The sequence below is a fragment of the Palaemon carinicauda genome, chromosome 20, assembly GCF_036898095.1.
Source record: "Palaemon carinicauda isolate YSFRI2023 chromosome 20, ASM3689809v2, whole genome shotgun sequence".
Classification (NCBI taxonomy): Eukaryota; Metazoa; Arthropoda; class Malacostraca; order Decapoda; family Palaemonidae; genus Palaemon; species Palaemon carinicauda.
The window spans coordinates 114,462,794-114,484,121 of NC_090744.1; the positions used below are offsets into that span (position 1 = coordinate 114,462,794).

At 43.6% G+C, this 21,328-nt stretch overlaps 1 protein-coding gene and 1 long non-coding RNA gene across 4 annotated transcripts in view; both read right to left on the reverse strand.

Moving 5' to 3' along the window:
- The window catches only part of Der-1 (derlin-1), a 93,699-nt gene that overhangs the window by 37,781 nt on the left and 34,590 nt on the right, over positions 1 to 21,328 (reverse strand). For 2 of the 3 annotated variants that reach the window (XR_011039078.1, XM_068344185.1), the window contains exons 2-5: positions 14,653 to 14,838; positions 5,085 to 5,196; positions 4,187 to 4,427; positions 2,875 to 2,982 (exon numbers count right to left, since the gene is read on the reverse strand). Coding sequence is in view for 2 of the 3 variants with exons in the window: in XM_068344185.1 (XP_068200286.1) it covers positions 2,875 to 2,982; positions 4,187 to 4,427; positions 5,085 to 5,196; positions 14,653 to 14,805 (614 nt within the window). In the remaining variant the exon portion in view is untranslated. The remainder of the gene's footprint in view (positions 1 to 2,874; positions 2,983 to 4,186; positions 4,428 to 5,084; positions 5,197 to 14,652; positions 14,839 to 21,328) is intronic. The other variant, XM_068344186.1, reaches the window with a different exon arrangement.
- On the reverse strand, positions 6,949 to 13,731 carry LOC137659617 (uncharacterized). The gene is made up of 2 exons (XR_011047599.1): positions 13,670 to 13,731; positions 6,949 to 7,239 (listed from the first exon to the last, which is right to left on the reverse strand). It is a non-coding gene; the product is annotated as an uncharacterized lncRNA (long non-coding RNA).

A 21,328-nucleotide genomic window follows, 5' to 3' on the forward strand; every position in this document is an offset into this window, starting at 1 on the left:
AAGAGCTCTGAGTCTTGGGGGCTTCGGCATTACCTGCCACCACTCTATCCACGTGCTCCTGTCCCAGGACGAGATCCCGGGCTACAGGAAGAGCCAGGGAGGTTTTTGGCTGGGCAGGGTCCTGCATCAGCTGGATAAGGCTGGACCTCCAATAGTCCTCGTCGGTAGCTGCTGGTTCTTCAATCTTGTGATGCCTCCTGATTAGACCAATCACTCTTCTATAGGCCGAGTCCTCCGTCGGGGAACCCTCTCTACCGTCGGCCGAAGCTTCGGCTTGAGCCCGGGGAGCCGGGTCACCGGGCACCCCCACCGGGCGCCTTGGTCCTGGCACAACAGGAACTCCCCTGCAGAGGTACTGGTCCTCCCCGGCGGAGGTCTCCACACCACGGGCGGGGGTTAGGACAGGCATCGCCGAACCGGCGAGGACTAGCGTCCGATCCAGTTCCCTGGAGGACGAGGACGCGGCTCCCGTGGGCTGACCCGACAGCGGGAACCGTTCCTTAAAGTCCGAGGGCCGCACCAGCTGGGCTGGTTCGGCCAGGCTGCCCGTAAAGAAGCGCGGTTCCCCCCGCTGGGCGGGGTGAACCGGCGGCTTCGCGGTCTTACGCCTTCCTGCCGAGTCCTTCTCGCGTTTCTCCCTGCGAGGGTCATAACTATGCTTGGAGGATGGTCTCCTTGGCAAGAACTCCCTGGACCGCCGGTCCGGGGAACACTGTATCTCCGACTCACGGGGTACGAAAACCCAATCGCCATCGGGTGACCTACTCCTCCTGTGTTTCCTTCGTGGAGAACGGGAGCGCCTCCTGCTGTACCTGGAACGTGATCTTGAGCGGGAACGCCTGCTCCTGGACCGCTCCCTCCGACGCCGATGTCTCCTTCTGGCTTCTTCTCCCGACGAGAAAGACTCCTCCGAAGAGCCCGACGTCACTGTACCTACCGTACGGCGGGCGGGAGCGGGGACCGTGGGGGACTTCGCGACTCGTTGTGTACCCGAGGTAGAGGGTTGCAGGAAGGCTTCAGGGACTTCCGTGAGAGGGGTTGGAAACGAGGGTTGGCGCCCAACACTAGGGAACCAGGAATCCAGGCCCTCTTCCATCCGCATAGGGGACCTACCTGGTGTCTTAGGAAGCTTCCAACCGAAGGCATCACTCCCTGCGGAACCTAACTTACCCTGGTTGTCGCCGCCTGGCGAAGAACCTGAAACACAGGCCCACGAAGGGGGCGAAGACACAGAAACAACATTGCTACCCCACAAGGGGTCATCGGAGGAAACGTGCCCCCCAAGCACAAGGGCCGAGTCTCCAGAGCTCCCTGACACAGCACTACCGGCCTCCTCACTAGCCCGAGAAGGCCCCGCAACCCCCACTTCACATTCACCAGACTCCTGGGGAAGAACACTCGGTTCTTTCCCCACGATGGACTTACCTCGTCCCCTACTCTGGGTAGGGGAAGGAGAGACAGAAGCCCCGTCAGATCGTTCACTGGGCGAAGGTAGCGGCGAAGAAACACTAGCTTTCCTGGGTGAACGCTTCGACGCTTTCTTCTTCTTCGTGCCGTAACGCACCCACTGAATATCACTCCAACCAACACACTCGAGGCACGTATCCGAAGACGAACAAACTTTGCCCCTACAGGAAGAGCAAAGGGAGTGAGGGTCCACTTCAGGCTTGGAGAGGAACGCTCCACACGATTTTCCGGCTCTAGGCCCAGGACAACGGCGGATCTGCTCCATAACGCACAAACACGAGACACAGGAACGCAGGGAATCAAAGGAATACACTTGGGAAGCCCAAGGAAGGGTAGTGAACACACAGGAACACAAGGGATGAGCACAAGTTACCACGCGGTAAACACGTGGGACACACGCGGCGCACACAAAGGTTCGAGAAAGAACGAGAGCGACGTGGTGACACGTCGCAACCAGAGAACTTACTGGTCGATCACGACCCAGGCGGACCTCGACTTAGCGCAAAAGCTACCCTTGGGGCACGTTCTCTAACGCCCGAGATAGCCCTCCATAGAAAACGGGTTTTAGGGTATCCTACACAAAACTCTGGTCGGTAGAGAGGAGATTACAGGTAACTCCTAAGAAAGTAGTTCGAGGTAAGTATTCGTGTTGGAACAAACAAAGGTTTAAGATAAAGAAAAAAATAAAAATAAGGTAAACTACCGAATTTGTAATGGCCTCATTTAAACATTGAACGACAGGTGTCAATATTCATAACGACCCTTCTCTCTCTCTCTCTCTCTCTCTCTCTCTCTCTCTCTCTCTCTCTCTCTCTCTCTCTCTCATTCTTTTTTTTAATCTATACATGACAAAGCATATACATTTTACAGCGAAGTGTCCTTGTACTGTGATATATTTGTAACGGTTGCAGCTATTTAATCATTCTTCACAGACAAAACATTTGTCTTTGATCATGAATATTACTATAGCACTACTGATACGTTAATTTTATTACCGAATTACTACCACAAACTGAAAATGGATTAATAGTAATGACAATAAGCACTGCAATTTTGGGATCATAAAATCAGTAAGGAAACCAAAATTCTCATTTTTCCAGATCTTCACAGCATTTCCCATTGCGAGTCTACTAATGTTCCAATGTCTTTGCTTTCTTACATCATAATTATAAGACTATTTACTTAGTCACCAGTTTTCATATATGGTACATGAGCTTTCATATCTAATAACTTATAATATTTATAATCATAAATTCGATCTATAAGAAACACTGTGACTAACTAAAGTGTTATATGAAGTTAAAGTTTGAAAAACTTGGAGGATGTAGGTAAAACGAGATAAAAAAGTAGAACGAGCACTCATGGGATTTCCAAGGCAAATTAGCCCAAAAGAGGAGAGAAACTCACAGAAACTGTGGTGTGTGAAGTAATCTTGCCCCTCCGAAGTCCTGAGGATACTTGAAGTTCAGGAAGAAGTATAGATGACCAACTAGGATGCCAATCAAATCATTTATGCTGAAAAAAATAACATAAAACAATTCCTTTAGCTCATTATGATCTATACTAATGAAATGTAATTTTAATGCCCATTGACATTAATGAATAAATTCTAAAGATCGTTTTGCAATAATTCATTATAAACATCACCCTTTGGTCATCATGGTGTAACAGATCTTAATCTTAATCATAAAAAATATTCTAACACAAGTCTCTCCCTTTCCAGGTTTAAATGCTGCTCATGAATAGCAGAGGCAAAGGACAATGACATTCCCCTAGCTAGCAGGATAATGCCCTAGAGACTGACCAATATACATATGATCAGTGCACAAGCTCCTTCTCCACCCAAGCTAGAACCAAGGAGGGCCAGGCAATGGGTGCTGATGACTCTGCATGTAGACCTACAGGCTACCCCAAACCCACCCATCCTTACCTCATAAGGTGAGGTTGCAGACACTAAAGGAAGTAATGAGTTTGAGCGGGACTCGAACCCCAGTCTAGTGATCACCAGGCAGACGTTACTAATAGGCCACAGCAAATTGTAATGAGGTAACTCTAAATATGTTGCTTGAGTTCTAGTCTAGACTAAGTTTTCACACAAGCCCATTCTCTGTAGCTTTCACAGCCTTCTTTCTCCTGCTTCTGCATCAATCACTTTCTCACACTTCTCACATCAAGCCCAAACTATTTCAGTTTATTTTCCAGCCTCAGCATACCATATTATTCAGCAACCCCTCAACCAGTGCACCCATATCATGCCACACATAATTCTCCCCCACTTTCTCTGTATCTCACCCATCTTTGCTGCCTTAAGAAATAATTACTGTCTTTCCAGGGAATTGTTTCAACATTCATGAACCTACATTTCATTGTATGCTTGTTGTTTCTCAATGATTCCCTACATGAAAAACCTATTTACAGGCAGTCATGTATAGGAAACCATTCCATTGAGTATATTGTACAATGAGGTTAAGACCAATATATCTGAAACATTCTAAAATATTTTCAAGAGCATATCAGTAAATCCTTAAAATTTGCTGGTGGGCCCTTCATGAATTGAAGTAAATTTTCCTTCTATCACTTCCAAAGCCCTCACTACTAATTGTATAATAAACATCTAAAAATATAACATTAAAGTAAAACTGAAAACCATACCCCACTTAGAAACAATATTTCTTTATAAAATAAATACCATAAATGCTTCAACCTGAGCAAAACTCACCCTCCAGTAGTGATGAAGTTGAAAAGCAATAGAACCCAGGGGAGGTACATGGCCTTGAACTGCGTTCCAAACCAGAAGGAAACTATCGTGTCCTTGTTGACCTGACACCATACATACAACACGGACATGATCATGAAGTCCATAAGGAACGGTGAATTGATGAGAAGGGCTACGATAACAAAGCATATCCAGTTGAAGAGTAACATGAACAGATAATCTGCTGGACGGCCATTGAACAGACCTGCAATAAAACACCACAGTTAGATGGATAACAATGAAAATTACTGTACATATTGGAGAGGGAAAGAGCTAGCATGGTCAGCAAAGTTACATTAACAAGATGTGCTTACTCTAGACTACTAATGTATTTTAAAGTTTTCTATTAATTTTTTCAATAGCAGTTGATCTTACTTGAAAAGCATATGTACTATATTTTGTTTAAAGGGTCATCATAACCCAGTAAAATTCTCACTGAACACTACCAATGAACTTTCTCAGGAGAATAACCAAAAAATTTAACCAAAACCATTACTTATTTAATGTTTGAGCTAAAAGTGTTTGTGCATAACCAACTCATCTGTCTGTTATTGCATGACCTTCCCATCTTGGAAAAGGATCACATAGTTCTTTCGTTAAAACAAAGTATGTAACCCCAAAAAGAGAATGGAATACAAACAAAAGCTATTATTTAACACTGTTAGCCCACAAATACTTTGTCCCTACGTAAAAATATTAAAATGAAAAAGGCTATCAAACCATTCATAGGATAAGTACAATGAACGAAATAAGGAGTCACAATCCTCTAAATACATTACCGTATATCTATCACTAATAGACATCAAAAGTTCTATTTCAATCATCATCATAGACTGTAAAACTACACATATTTTTGTCTCACCTGTCTCCAATCTAAGTGAGTAGTTATACAAGAAGTAACAATTTATGAGGAAGTGAAACCCGTACGGTGGAACCAGAGGATAGTAAAAGACTGATGTGAGTGCCCTCCATATCTGAAACGAAAACAAACAAGTCGTCTATGAATCGTCAATGAACTGCCACCACTTGAATTGCAAGCTTAACCCTTTTACCCCCAAAGGACGTACTGGTACGTTTCACAAAACTCATCCCTTTACCCCCATGGACGTACCGGTACGTCCTTGCAAAAAAATGCTATAAAATTTTTTTTATCATATTTTTGATAATTTTTTGAAAAAATTCAGGCATTTTCCAAGAGAATGAGACCAACCTGACCTCTCTATGACAAAAATTAAGGCTGTTAGAGCAATTTAAATAAAAATATACTGCAAAATGTGTTGGGGAGAAAGTCACCCCATGGGGGTTAAAGGTTGGAAATTTCCAAATAGCCTGGGGGTAAAAGGGTTAAAAACTATTACAGTATGAGCAATCATATATATATTGGTGTGCTACTGTCTTAAGCACACATTTGAGTATGAGTTGTTTTCAGATGTATTTAGATGGTTTATTGAACATATCTTGGTGGTTTTTTAAGTTTTATTGTATATAAACAACTGAGTTAAACATCTCCATCACTGGAGGAAGCTGTGTTGGTCCACATGACCAATTCTGGTGAAGTTTAGACAAGAACTGAACAAATTACTGATATCCCAAAAATCGTACACTTGCTTTAATTTGGATAAGTGACGGAATCGGAAGACACCTGCATCCGGTGACGTCACAAACTTTCACACGAAGAGTTAATGTGTTGACACTAAGAAAGAATGACAACTCAGCATCTTACATCCTGTACACAATTTGAGTTGACCATAGCAAATCTCACGGCCAGCTCTTCCAACCAACATGACATATTACGTCATTTGTTTTAAACATGTAATATTACTATTCTAATCATTACATATGCTCGGCCAGCTATCTCAATTTTTTTTTTACAAAAATTTAACAACAAGCCGAAACATGGTTATTAGGTGTGACTGGACATACGTATCATTCATTGTCCAAAACTAGCTATATCCAACTGAGGACGAATGTCCAAACAGGCACACCAAAACTAATAACAATAATGCATACAAAAAAAGATATTACCAAAGCAAAAAGAAAAATGCATGATAAAACCAAGATCATACATATGGTACATTGCTAGCAAATGATTACATGGTACCAAAAAACAAAACAAATTCTGACTTACAAATGATTCGGTAACTTGATAAAGAATAATTGTTACCTTTGTCAGAAACAAGATACTCAACATTCAGTGCACAAATACGAATTCCTGGTACGTACACGTACCACGGTTTCGTACATATATATATATTTATATATAGGGCTGATACATTTTATTAGATGCCCATAGATTCTGTTATATATCTTATATATTTTTCTTTTTTTTTTTTTCTCTTTTCTTTTTTAACATTCCGGCTTATATATTTTTTATTAGATGCCGAGAGAAAAAATGATTTATATCCTTTTTTATTTTATTTATTTTTTTAAATGTTATTTTAAATGTATTTTTAACAATGCAAATGTAGAGAATTTCTTTAATTACATATTACTAGCGTACTAATCAGCTTTTCATACAAACATCAATCCGACAAATTACTCCCTTAGCGAATGAGGTGGCCACTCATACAGCTTTGAACTGGATTAAATAGGGGGTATTGTCAGGGCTATGCAACTCATTCCTTTGTAGCTGCTTGCTGTGCCGTAACCTACGCCAAACAAGGATGTTCACGGCGATAAATATCATCACCGTGAAACACAAACTAGCCAGTATTATGGGGTGAAGAATCTCTTTGTAAGTCGGCGACAGGTGGTCCTTTTCGGTAAGTTTCATTAAGTGTTTCGCCACACTTCCTTTATAGGGGAGAGGAAGTGCGGGCGTTGTAGAGGTCCACGTGAAATTCGCGAAGTAAGCACGTTCTCTGATGATTGTCCGTAGGCCAGTCACCATGGAATTCGGGGAAGTCCCGATACAGCCATCTGCTGCGACGAAGATGTGGTTGTGGGATGTGGATCCGTCAGGGCATGATATATTGAAGCCGTCCTTGTCGTATCGTATCCACGAGCCATTATTTAGTCTGCAATTGAATTCTTTATTGTCAAAGGGATAAAGCTTATCCAGACAATTTTCACTTGTATGGGAGAGAGCACCGTCTAGCACTATACCTAACTCGCATGAATCCATCAAGTTTTTACGGAATTCAAATGAGTCAGCTGTACATATTTTTCTATCCATTGCGTCTGAACAGTGAGTTAATTGATTTAAGTCTTTAATGACCGTATATGTTTCCTTGTCTGGGGAAATCAATACGTGTCCTGTCAAACTGGATATTACTGGATTTGAGTGATTCGTCATGAAAGTCGGAAATGGTGATATCCTGTAAGATTGCCAGGCATCAGAAGAATCAAAGGGAATTGTAATCCTAATCTTGTTATTATCTACGTTTACTGTAATTAGGCTGTAATAAAATTCTAACCTATGTTCGTCTAACAAAGGAACATAGCCTAGTTTATCCCTAGTGTTCTCCAGAACTAATTTTAAGTAACGTATAGGCAACAAATGGGGCGACAATACACCTTTAGTTGCTAACGTGATAGCTTCTACATAATCCTTGGATTTCTCAATGAAATGTGCAATTCTGTTATGTATGTGATCTATCTTTGAATCATAATACGTTAATGTTGCTAACAAATCCTGTACTTCCATAATTTGAACGATATTATCTGAATGTTCATTTAACAAATCCATAATTTTATTGATTGAAGCTAACTGATCCCTTAGTTCTGACATAATCAATTCATCTTTATGAGTCAAGAACTCAATTTTCTTATTTTGATTACTAATTTTAAGACGATTGGAAAGTCCTAAACCTAAACTTGCAACAGACCCAAAGATGCTTAATGCAGCATAAATGAACGGATTCCGTCTTTCTTTTTGTTCGTGTCCTACAGTCCACATCAAAAGGTCATAAGCCAAAGATCCTGTCTCTCCAGTCTTATTCTTTAAGTCATCAGATAGCATCTCTGCAATTTTTAATGTTGAGCTAAGCAAACTCTTAGTAGTCAAATGAAAATGTCTCCTATGCAACTCATCCAATGATGCAGAAAACCTTGAAATGGCGGTTCTTAAGCTAGTGACATCATTCTCTTGAAGAAAAATTGCTTGCATATGCACTTCGACAATTACGTTGGTTGATGTAATAAAAATGTCTTCTTGTCTTTCAACTATATTTCCATATTTAAAATATATATTCTTAGTCTTAGAACTCATCCCATACGAAAAAAATGTCTGAGCGAACAATATCACTCCCAACAACAAAAAATTCATCTTGGAAACCTGTAACGAGAAAAAACATATGTAATTACTCCTGTATTAAAAAGAAAACTTTTAAATTGAAATTAAAATTTTTCCTCACTTCTTTTTAATTTCTTATGTGAGACAATGGTACTATTCTCTCATCCGTGGGTTGGGCTACATTTTGAATTCTAAACCTATTGGCCGTTAATATTTCCAAAATGTTAAATGGGCCTTCAAACTTAGGTGTTAGTTTATAGTTGAGCCCTTTTCTGACATTGATTTGAATATAGATGTTATCACCCACGGTATATGTTTTAGTTGGTTTCGCTATTTTATCATGATTCCTTTTCATTATGATTTGTGATTCTTCTAAATTCTTTCGAAGGATATCATATCGACTTATACTTGCATTTATACATTCTTTTAAAGGATTTGATAGATTAGTTGTAGGCGTTAATACATGGAAAGGTGTTCTAACTGGGGTACCATACAATGCTTCATGCGGTGACATTTTAATTGATATATGATATGAATGATTCAGAGTACTCAGTGCCGCCGGTATTGCAATATCCCAGTTGGGGTCTGATCCCCCTAGTGTTACCCTTAATATATTTAATATCTTCCTATTTGCTCTTTCCACTAGCCCATTCGACTCTGGGTGATATATCATGGTATTGATCTTCTTTATTTTGAGGAATTCACACAATGAGGTAAGAAAGTGATTATTAAATTCACCACCCGAGTCTGAGATTATCATGTGTGGAATTCCATGTTTACAAATGTAACACTCGTAAAACTTCCTAGCGCATTCAATCGCAGTTTTAGTTTTAAGCGCTATTAGTTCTGTATATCGAGTTAAAGCATCTATAATTACTAAGAGGTGCTTATTCCCTCTGTCTGACTCGTAAAATCCTGTTAACAAATCTAAATGTATTCTTTCAAAGGGTTGATTGGGAACAGGATAAGTTCCTAAGCTAACAGGTGTTTTCGTATGCCCTTTGTTTTCCTGACATGTGCGACAATTAGCTATGTGTCTTTTTATATCTGTAAGCATTGTATGCCAATAAAACAATGATTTGGCTTTCTGTGACATTAATGAGAACCCAGGGTGTCCATGTAATGGATTTGAATGCAACCAATTCAGGACAGTGGAAACAAGTGAGTTTGGTACTACTACCTGGTCGTTAGTTACATGTGGTGTATTGCGGGTTTTCCTTGTCACAGTCCTACACAGAATATTATCTTTGATTACATAATTCTGCTGCTTATACTTTATATATTCTTTTTCTTTATGATTGCCTTTCAAAGCATTTATAATTGTTTCTATTTTCTGATCTTTTCTTTGCTCAGTCTGTAACAATTCAGCACTCCAGCCTAAATCTTCTTGTTCAGATATTGTTTTTACAATAGGCATGGATGTTGATATATCTATTAATTCAGCTAAAGACTCCGTACAAGATGACACGGGGTTGCGTGATAATGCATCCGCAATGATATTTGCTTTCCCAGGTAAATACCCGATTCTTGCGCCAAAATCTTGAATGATTAAATGCCACCGAGTTCGTTTAGGGCTGTGATTGAAGCCTTTAAAGAACTCTGTTAGTGGTTTATGGTCAGTAAGAACCTTAACGGGATAACCGTAAATTATGAACTTAAAATGCACTAGCGAATTAACAATAGCTAGTCCTTCCTTGTCTATTACTGCATATTTACTTTCGGAAGTTCTCAATTTTCGAGAATAGAAAGCTATCGGGAAAAACTGTTTATCATATTGCTGAAGCAATACCCCTCCCACTCCTAAGTCTGAGGCGTCTGTTGCAATGAAGAATTCCTTACCGAAGTCAGGAAATTTTAAGATAGGAGAACTACACAGTTCATCTTTCAAAGTATTAAACGCCTGTTGATGTTGCTCAGACCATATGAAATCTACGCCCTTCTTCGTAAGATCAGTTAAAGGAGCGGCTATTATTGAATAGTTGCGTATAAAACGCCTGTAATATCCACTACAACCCAGAAATTGCTGTATTCCCTTGACATTAGTAGGTATGGGAAAATTACGTATAGCCGACACCTTATCATGGACTACTTTAAGACCTTGGCTTGACACCATGAAACCCAAATATACTAATTCTGTTTTGAAAAATTCACACTTACTAATCTTTACCCTTAAGTTATGTTGTCTTAATCTCTGTAGTACTAGTTCTAACTTACGTAGATGTTCTTCTAAGGTGTTGGAAAAGATTACAAGATCATCCATATAGGCATGCAATATATCCCCTAACAAGTCTCCAAACACTATGTTAATCATTCTTGTAAATGTTATAGGAGCACAACGTAAACCAAAAGGCATCCGTAAAAATTCATAATGTCCCCTGGCTGTGCTGAAGGCTGTGTATGGGATACTATCTTCTTCTAATGATATCTGGTGAAAGCCTTTAAGTAAGTCCAAACTGGTAAAATATTTATTCTGACCTAACAAAGACAAAATATCGTCAGTACATGGCACTGGGAATCGATCAGGGATCGTTTCCTCGTTTAGACGACGAAAGTCGACACAGATACGCCATGTTCGATCTTTTTTCGGTACAACTATTAAAGGAAAATTATAAGGGCTATTTGATTTTCTAATGACTCCTTCCTCTAACATTTTACCTACTTCATCATTTATTTCATTCTGGAATTTCATAGGGAGTCTGTACGAGGGTACATATATAATTTTCTGTTTGTCTTTTAACCTTATTTGATGCTCGATCACATCTGTTTTCCCTAAGGATCCATCCGTAGTGGAAAAGACATCTGTATATTTATTTAAAAGTTCAAAAATTTTCTGCTGAATTTCTTCGTCTTGAATGTCCTTACTGATTTTATTTTTAATAGATCGTAAAAGGGATTCATCCGCAACTGATTGAGAGTGATTGATTTCAGCAACGGTAAGAATACGATGTTTATAAACTTCTACATCCAAGATATGTTGATTTTTGTGAATTACTAAAGTGTTATTTAAATGATTACAGACTTCGATATTACATTGCTGATGTGAGCCTACTGTATAAATAGCTTGTGTGACAGACAATCCGTTGGTTTTCAAAGTATCGGAAAGGATTAATATTTCAGATCCCGGTAGTGTTTTCTTTATTTGCACTATTAAATTCGAAGGTATGTTTGGTTCGATATATTGCGTGCAAGATGATATTACGGGTGAACGAGAATTCTGCTGGGTCGCGTGTATTATTTCTTTATTAGTGAGACAAGTTATTGGTTCTTCAACGTACGTTACGGTTACATTTGTCGTCTCCTTATTATCCAAAACAGACTTTAAAGTATTAGAAGACTTATAGAATTTCCCTTTGATATACACGCCGTGCTTTGCAGGAGCTAAGATAATGTTTTGATTTCCCATAGATGGGTATCCTATAATTACAGCTGGATACATATTAATGTTTTTCACAACAACAAATGTATCGGCAAACGTGCGATTACCGACTCTGAACTGAATATGAGTTATGCCTATGACGTTTAATTCATTATTTCCTATACCTGAAAGTCTGATTCCTGATTTTTCAATCGGAAAGTTCGAAAACAACAAATGATGCGTCTTCAAATCCATAATATTACGTGGACTACCAGAGTCAAAAAATAACGTAAAGGATTTGTGTTCTAAATTTACAGCATATAAGGTTGGCCGTAACTCATTTTGGCTTATTATTGTATGAATTCGTTGCAAATCTACGGGAGCATGCACTGTTTTACTTAATTCGGCCGTGTGTTTCATAGGAAAATCTATTGTCTCACATTTATCTGATAAAACATTAAATTGATTATTCAATACTATTGATGTTGACATAAATGACCTTGACCCAACATCACTCTCTTCCCCTCTAGAGTTAACTATGTGGTATTTGCTTTGTTCTGCACATTCTGAAAATTAGGCTGACTTTGCGAGGTCTGGTTTGACGGCCCAGGCTCAGCGATATTTGAAGAAGTGTTTGTTTGTTTCGGACTCTGAACTGCATTGACATTTTGTTGTTTCTTCTTATTGTTAAAATGAGGATTTTTCTTTTTATTTCCATATGGAACTGACTGTGGAATTGACTGTGTATTTCTAGGATATTGTTGTGTCTTACGCGCGTAACATTGACTATAAGAATGTGATCCTGTGTTGTGAACTGAACAAAATTTCGTTCTACAGTCTGCGCTTATGTGACCTTGACGTTTGCAGTTGTAACACGTCACTCCCGCTACTGGATTATTAATTACGTTCACTGTTTGTGGTTTTGTTTCATTCTTAGCAAAAACTTGAGTTAACACGGGATCGAGATCTGGACACTTGGACATGTGCTTCTTTATCTGTTTATAGACATCCAATTCCGTACTTGCAGGCATTAACTTCTTATCAAAGCACCGCACTAAAGCTTCAGGCAACATAAGTGTCATGCAAGTTAAATACATTAATCGTAAAAAATCTTTCACGGAGATATTATCGTTAGTAACCCAAGTGGAATTACCTAAAATGTCCTGATATTCGTTAAGCCTATCAGCTATGAGAGCTGCTCTCTCAACAACATTAAGCCGATTCATAGTGGCTTGATTAAGTGTATTTCGTAACGTTAACACCACATCCAAAGCTTCTTCACCCCCATAGATCGCGCGTAACCTAACTTTGAAATCATCCCAAGTAACTGCTTCCTGAAATGAAACACCTCTTAAATACGCACTCGCATCCCCCTTAGAAAAATCTATAAAACTTTTAGCTTCTTGTAATTGTACAAAAGGATCTACGATTTGTTTGGCATTTAAATGGGCATCAACGGATGAAATCCATGACTCCACATTTTGTGGCAAGAACCCGTTGACACGGCCTTGAAAAGGAAGGATTGCTGACCTGGCATTTACAAGCGTCACAATTGGAGGAGGATTAGCCTGGCCTACACCACTAGGTCCAGGGGTAGGGCTGACAGGAGGAGCCATGACTGCTGTATTCTTTTTTTTTCTATCTCTTTGACCCCTTTCAATCCTATCAAAATATCTATATGAGTACAGACGCCCACTGCGTAAACGCATATGTATAATAAAATTCCCCCAACAATGTTACTAATCCCAATACATTTCCCCCCAAGAGTTTATGAAAGAAAAAGGAATTAGCACAAAGAAAGAAAAATTCTAAATGAGAATTCGGAGTTTCTTATAACAAAGTTTAGGAATTCACTCACCCCAGTAATATTTGACTAACGACTTGTGACAACTACACTTCACTGCACAAACTGAAATGAATACAAAATCTTTGTACTTAGCTTTATATGTAGTCGAGTCGTCTCTCTCTCTCTCTCTCTTGATGTTTTGTTAGCGATGTCTCGTTCTAGTTTCTTGTAGAATGTAGGTCTTCCTGGATATGTTTTGCAATAGTTGAATGCCAGTCCTTGGGTTTCCTAGGATGTTGATTGAAGATTCTATTTGTATACTAACATATGTTGGTGTTAGCATTTTCGTTGGACTCAGTCAAAATTGTAGATATTTGTAGATAGTTCTGAGTTCTTGAAGATCTTTATCAGGTATTACAGCTTTTATGTTGAAGTCTTGAAGATATATCTCTGGTTTTACAGCTATTTATTTTTGAAGTCTTGAAGATATTTCTCTAATTCTTAGAGTATAACCGCTGTCTTTGAGTTTAAGCGCTGCCACCATTTATTGGTGTGCTACTGTCTTAAGCACACATTTGAGTATGAGTTGTTTTCAGATGTATTTAGATGGTTTATTGAACACATCTTGGTGGTTTTTTAAGTTTTATTGTATATAAACAACTGAGTTAAACATCTCCATCACTGGAGGAAGCTGTGTTGGTCCACATGACCAATTCTGGTGAAGTTTAGACAAGAACTGAACAAATTACTGATATCCCAAAAATCGTACACTTGCTTTAATTTGGATAAGTGACGGAATCGGAAGACACCTGCATCCGGTGACGTCACAAACTTTCACACGAAGAGTTAATGTGTTGACACTAAGAAAGAATGACAACTCAGCATCTTACATCCTGTACACAATTTGAGTTGACCATAGCAAATCTCACGGCCAGCTCTTCCAACCAACATGACATATTACGTCATTTGTTTTAAACATGTAATATTACTATTCTAATCATTACATATATACCATGGAATTACATTTAAAAATATCAACAAGACAAACCACTGACCTGAAAGTTATGCATAAGAGGTTCATACTGCAAGATTAGCCAGTGTGGATTTAGCAGACCAAAACGTGCTAATAGGGATATGCCAATTGTGGCCCCGAACCATGTCCTGGTTAGCGGGGGTATGCTTTGGAACCACTGACCGAGGTCCCCCATGATTTTGATTTAAACCGAAGGATGAGTCACTTCCTGGAAAAAAAATACTCATGAGTATCAGGAAAATTTCATCACACTTATCTTTCTAAATATAAATCAATAAACATAAACTGGAGGATAAAAATTTTAAATCGAATATGAAAAATATTGCATTTCATAAGCAAAGTTTCAACAATTTACAGGAGTATAACTACAATAATTACAATTTTCTATATGAATAACATGAGAAAAAAAGGGTATATTACCCCTTCAAGGTTATGCTTTCTAGTTTTGATTTGTTCAGATACAACTAGTCCCCAATCTCAGCATTTTCATACAATTTCGAAGGAGCTACCCATACTAAATTGAGCTCAAATACAATTCAAACTCATAAGTATGCATAGCCTGATATTAGACATATATAAAATAAAAAATAAACTAGAAAAGCATTCTGAGAGTGCAGCCCTTCGCCATGGCAGCTTATTTCTCGAAACCAGCGTGCCTTTCCCAGAATCATGATATTTTGATTATAAAATAAATTTTTGAATATACTTACCCGGTGAATATATAATAGCTGACGTCTCCGACGGCTCGACAGATTCCAAAAACTCGCGAGCGATAGCCATGAAGGTTGCAGGTGTGCCCACCAGCGCCGACTATCGGCCAGATACCGCATATACATGTAAACAGCCTCAGTTCTTCTCATTCCGCTGGGTCTCTATCAGGGAGGAAGGGAGGGCCTATAATTTATATATTCACCGGGTAAGTATATTCAAAAATGACAAATTCGAAGATAATTTGTATTTTTCCTAACCATACAAACCTTAGCTATTTACAAAGGGTATTACTTTTAGCGTAGCTGAAATGGCGAGCCATTAGAATTTAACGAGGGTGTATTACCCCCGCGCTAGTTAGCGGGGGGGGTAGGGGAGTGGTAGCTAGCTACCCCTCCTCCCCCTCACACACAGGTGAATACTCACTTTCACTTAGAGGTAGGACTTGTCTTGGGGGACAGGGCTGGCGGGCAAATATGTGTAAATAGCTAAGGTTTGTATGGTTAGGAAAAATACAAATTATCTTCGAATTTGTCATTTGTTCCGTAACCGAAATACAAACCACGCTATTTACAAAGGGTGACTTATCCCTTAGGAAGGGTGGAAAGTCCCCAGCCATACTGGCTTTGGCTTTACCCGGGGACTCAGAATCCGAGTGAGTCGCACTCGAGAAAAGGAGTCCCTGCACCTCACAAGTTCCTTGCACCGCAAGGAACCATGTGGCCTACGTAAGCTTGTGTGTGAAGGAAGAAGTGTGACCCGTCTTAGGCAGTTGACCTGGAGTTCCAGAAGGAACTCTGGGTTAAGACGTTCCCAATACCACCTCGTCAGGGTATGGGGGACGCGACAGTATTGACTCAATACTCGGAACACAAGGAAGCATGGTTTACCTGCAGAGGTTCGAGGTCAGCTATGCAGAGACCAGGATGCTGCTTCCCCGTAGAGGGGATGATGAAGAAAGAAGTAAGGGCCAGACATACTTCTTTCGTTCATGCAGACTAAAACCTGATAACAATGCCCTCAACCTTCTGCTACCTGTCCAAAAAGGAGCCTGAGGTTAGACCAGCTGTTGTGTAGCCACCACAGAGCGATAGAAAACGTATCGAGACTCCTGTGGGTCACGCCCTGCAGGAAGCGGGCTGCGAAGGTCATCAGACGCTTCCAGACTCCAGCTTGTAGCACCTGCGTCACAGAGTAGTATTACTCGAAGGCGAGGGACGTTGCGATGTATCCAACATCGTGCTGTAGGGCGACGTGACGGGGGAGGGTCTGAAGACAGGTCGAGATGAATGTCCTTGAGTCCGGGCTGAAGAGGTATACTGGTGACTCTCCCCCCATGTCCTCCTTGTGTTCCCAAATCGGCTGCAACTGAGGCCAAACTGCAGCTGTTCCCAGCGCTAACCTCTCGATTCCTGTACTGGCAAGAAAGAGAAGGTCTTGGGACATCAGACACAGAATGGAGACTCAAAATCTTGAATGAATCGGACCGAAGGGTCGGGACCCTCAGATTCTGAGTCTAGCCAACAACTCAGGAGCGAGCCTGAATGTTGCCTTCCCCTCTTCCTTAGAAAGGGGGGGAGTAGTAAGAGACCAAGAAGATTGCTCACACACTGGCCGTGGCCAGAGTGAGCAGAAGACCCAGGGCGGAATACAATCCGAGGCCTGTCGTAAAAGGGTCTTGAGAAGATCTCTTAAAGGACTAAAAGTCCGAGCCATGCTCCAAGTTGGAGGTCTTCCTCCGACTAGGGCAGGGACGATCGTAGCTTCGCATGAGCGAGGATAGATCCAGCGGGCAGGAAAAGGTTATTCCTTTAAGCCTGAAGGTCAGGGAAAGGCTGAGCGACAGGCTTCATTGCCAAGAGCGGAAAGGAGTTTCCTCCCGCCGAAAGGCAATAAGACCGTTATTGCTGGAGAAGAGGCCTCACGGGAAGAAGTATATCTCCCACGGCACCAACCACCTTAGACTCTTCACTTTGCCTGGGAGACCCCTGTGGATGACTATCGCAGATGACGCGACCTCCGTACCGCGACTGTAGCGGGTTGTCTCTTCTAGAGGAGGAAGCGTAGTGTCTCCAGGCATGAAGCCGAAGCGACGCCCCGGTTCGGGAGAGATGTCGCAGTGTGGTTGCTTGAGTAGTCTGCGCCGTGGGAGAAGCTCTCCCGGGAGTTCCGTCAGGGGAAGCAGAGGGTCCAGAAACCGTTCTGCACATAGTCCCAGTGGAGCTCTCCCATTGAAAGGTTGACAGACAACCTGGTTTTGTTAAGACCCATTGTCCGCAGACAAAAAGGAGGGAAGACGCAGGCGTCGAAGTTGTCCCACCATCACCGGAATGCATCTTGCCAGAGTCTCGGGGTCTGAGACTGGGGGGAAAACTAGCGGAAGCTTGAGGTTCCAAGCTGTCGCGATCAGGTCCCCCAGACCAGCACTTGCTGGTTACCCAAGGTCAAAGACCCCTAGGTACACTCTCTCTATGAGGCTCTGCTCGGATAGTCTGAGAGAAACATTCCCCTGCCTGGAATGAGAGAGCCGATGGTGGAATTGAGAGAATCTCAATCATCCCGATATCTCTACTGCAAGATGTGAAGGTGTGAAAATGCGTCCCCTGCTGGTTAGCATGAAGTCGACACGCAACGGGGCGACTTGGCAGGAGCGGTAGGATCTGAAGAGGGGCCAGACTAAGGCCCTTAAGCCTGCCTGAATGATGGAGAGGTATCCTTCAGGTCTTGACCATAGGCCTGGACCGGAACATGCCCCCCCCCCTTTCCTTTGACGAGTCCGAGAACCGCATCAAGAATGTGGGGAAAGGACGAGAATATCCACTACCATCAAGAGGCTCCATAGGTCAACACCCATTGCAGGTTTAATAGTTCCGCTGGTCCCATAGGGCCAGGGAGTCCGGTTAAACATTGCCTGAAGCCACCGGAACTTGGATCGCCCCACATGGAACTTATCCTGAGGCGACCGTTCGGACTATAAACGGGTCAATGAGGAAAGAAGAACTAGGAAACGTTCCAAGGTAGGGCTGAAAACTCTGCTTGACTGAGAACAGGTACTGCGACTCTCCTCAGTCTTGCCACGGTGAACCGAAAGGAAGGCTCGGAGGATGTGGTAACAGAATCTGGCGTCCCCAGGTGGTCACCCATCCAAGTACCGACGTTGCTTAACCTCGCTGGACGGACGAGAAGCGGGGTTTCCAACGTGGTAAGGCGGTTGACTCAATATCATGGCCAGATACTCCAGATGTTGAGGCAGAGGAAGAGAAGGCTCCAAGCAAAATACCATGAGCCCACACTCATGGTCAGCATTCGGAAGCTTTTCCCGGCGCTGAATCAGGTCGAAACCCGAGCCTACCGGAGTTGACCAGCCCTCCAAACAGCAGAGGAGGCGGAAGTCTGCACCTGAGCGGCCAAGAGGAAGGCAGGGAGAGTTCTCTGGGGAAACAAACCTGCTATGCCACGGCGGGATAGCCACACTGCATCATAAGCAGGAATACTTGCAGTTTAGGCTGAATTCGACGAGCACCCTGGAAGATGGATGGAATGGAAACTGAAAGTACCCGTCCTTCCGATCCAGGGTTAAAGGAGTCCTGTCGCCTCGTTACCAGTCTGATCGATTCTGCTGGTCTACGCTGGCCGAAGTTTGTTCGACAAACTTGATCAGGGCTGAGAGGTCGACTATGGACGTCCCCTCTCAGATCCTTCCTTACAAGAAAGGATCGACTGAGGGGGCCGGGGGTGAAGCCGTCGATGATCCTAAGGAAGACCTTCGCCTAAGGTATGGATCATTCTGCCCAACCGGGCAACTCTGCTGATGCTATGGCATAGAGGTTCAGAGACACTGAATTCGCTGACAGAGACGGCAGGCGCGATATCCTTGGCTACTCACAGAGATTGTGCGGGAATGGGCATCGGGAAGCTGTCATTCGGATGAGTAACCTTAAGCATCCTCCCAGCGAAAAAACCTGCAATCCTAGAGTTCGTGAACTCCTTTTAGGACTATGCCCCCCCGGGAGTCTCCCGTGCCATCTGTTCCTGACAGGAGGAAACTGCAATTGGACACCTTGTCCCAGTTGTCGTAGCCGATAACTTAGGCCGACGTGGTTGAAAGAAAAGGGAGCTGGAGCCCTGCAGAGTCTGGAAGAAAGCGCCTTGGAGGAGTGAAACCGGAAGTCGATTTACTCCGCACAGCAGATGTTTAAGTCTCTGTCCTTGGGCAAAGACAAAACTCTTCTCAAGGATGGAAGGGTGTCTGAGGTCGTTGACCTCCACAGATGAGACACCCGAAGGAAGCCTTCAGTCAGTGCGTCCAGATGGTACAACATCGAGCTTGTCCGCAAGTAGATACTTAACGACGAAAGGCCAAGGTGCCTGAGCTCGAGAGGAGGAAAGTACCCTTGATCTTCCTGTAGCTTCCTTGAACCAAACCTCGGGCCGTAACCGAGGAGGGAAAGAACCTGGTAAGCTCCCAGAGGAAGAGGTAAGCAGTCACCCCTTGTCCGATGGAGAAATCTTCAACGGAAAGCCCCCCCGCCAAAAATTCTTCCAGGGCGGGAGAAGGAGAGAGTACTCGTGCAGGAGAGGGGACCCTCGAGACCGACCTCTTGGGAACCAACTTCGCCCTGGGGGAAGTCACCACGAAGTCCACTCCTCTCTTTCTCTTCAGCGTAGGAGAGACAGCCGCTGGTTTGTTACCCTGGCCGGTGAGTGCTGGTTTCATAAACCTCATTAACGCCCGTGCCAGCGGATCAAACCATGTCTGCTGCTCCAAGGACACAGAGTCCGAAATCCTCGCTAAGGTGAAAGGGATCGGGCGATCCTTTGGAGAGGACACGACGGTTCCTGCCTGAAAAGAAGGTGGGAAGAATGCTGTACTGACCTGTCTTCGTCCTGCACTACCAACCTGTGCTTGGATGGAGGTGATCCCGAGTGCCGCCTAGGAGCACGCGTCCCTGCTGCTACCACCGGCTGTGGAATTCGCCGCGAACTATGGTCGCGCGAGGGCGAACGGTCGCGCAAAGGCGAATGGTCGCGCGGGCGCACAGGCGAGTGGTCGCGCGGGCGCGCAGGCGAGCGGTCGTGAGGGCGCGCAGGCGAGCGGTCGCGAGGGCGCGCAGGCGAGCGATCGCGCGGGCGCGCAGGCGAGCGATCGCGCGGGCGAGCGATCGCGCGGGCGCGCAGGCGAGCGATCGCGCGGGCGCGCAGGCGAATGGCCGTGACGGCGAGGGATCGTGCTGCCGCGTAGGTGAAGAAGATCGCTGGCGGTAAGCGATGGCGAGCAGCATGTGTAGGTGAATGATCGCGTGATAGGGTGCGATGGTGATCAGCATCCGCAAGAGGGCGATCGTTCAGGGTTGTGCGATGAGGAGCAGCATGCGAAGCGGGCAATCGTTCAGGGTTGTGCGATGGCGAGCAGCATCCGCAGTTGAGGGTCGCGCGATGGCGATCAGCATCCGCAGTTGAGGGTCGCGCGATGGCGATCAGCATCCGCAGTTGAGGGTCGCGCGATGGCGATCAGCATCCGCAGTTGAGGGTCGCGCGATGGCGATCAGCATCCGCAGTTGAGGGTCGCGCGATGGCGATCAGCATCCGCAGTTGAGGGTCGCGCGATGGCGATCAGCATCCGCAGTTGAGGGTCGCGCGATGGCGATCAGCATCCGCAGTTGAGGGTCGCGCGATGGCGATCAGCATCCGCAGTTGAGGGTCGCGCGATGGCGATCAGCATCCGCAGTTGAGGGTCGCGCGATGGCGATCAGCATCTGCAGTTGAGGGTCGCGCGATGGCGATCAGCATCCGCAGTTGAGGGTCGAACAGGAGAGCGCTGACGAACAGAAGGGCGCGCAGGGAAACCCTGACACGCAAGGGAAGAACCCCCGTGGGGGCAACCCTTTGCCCCGAAGGGATCGTTGTCCGCCGGGAGACTGATGTCCGTCGGAAGACCGCTGTCCGTCGGGAAGACCGTTGTCCGTCGGGAAGACCGTTGCCCGTCGGAA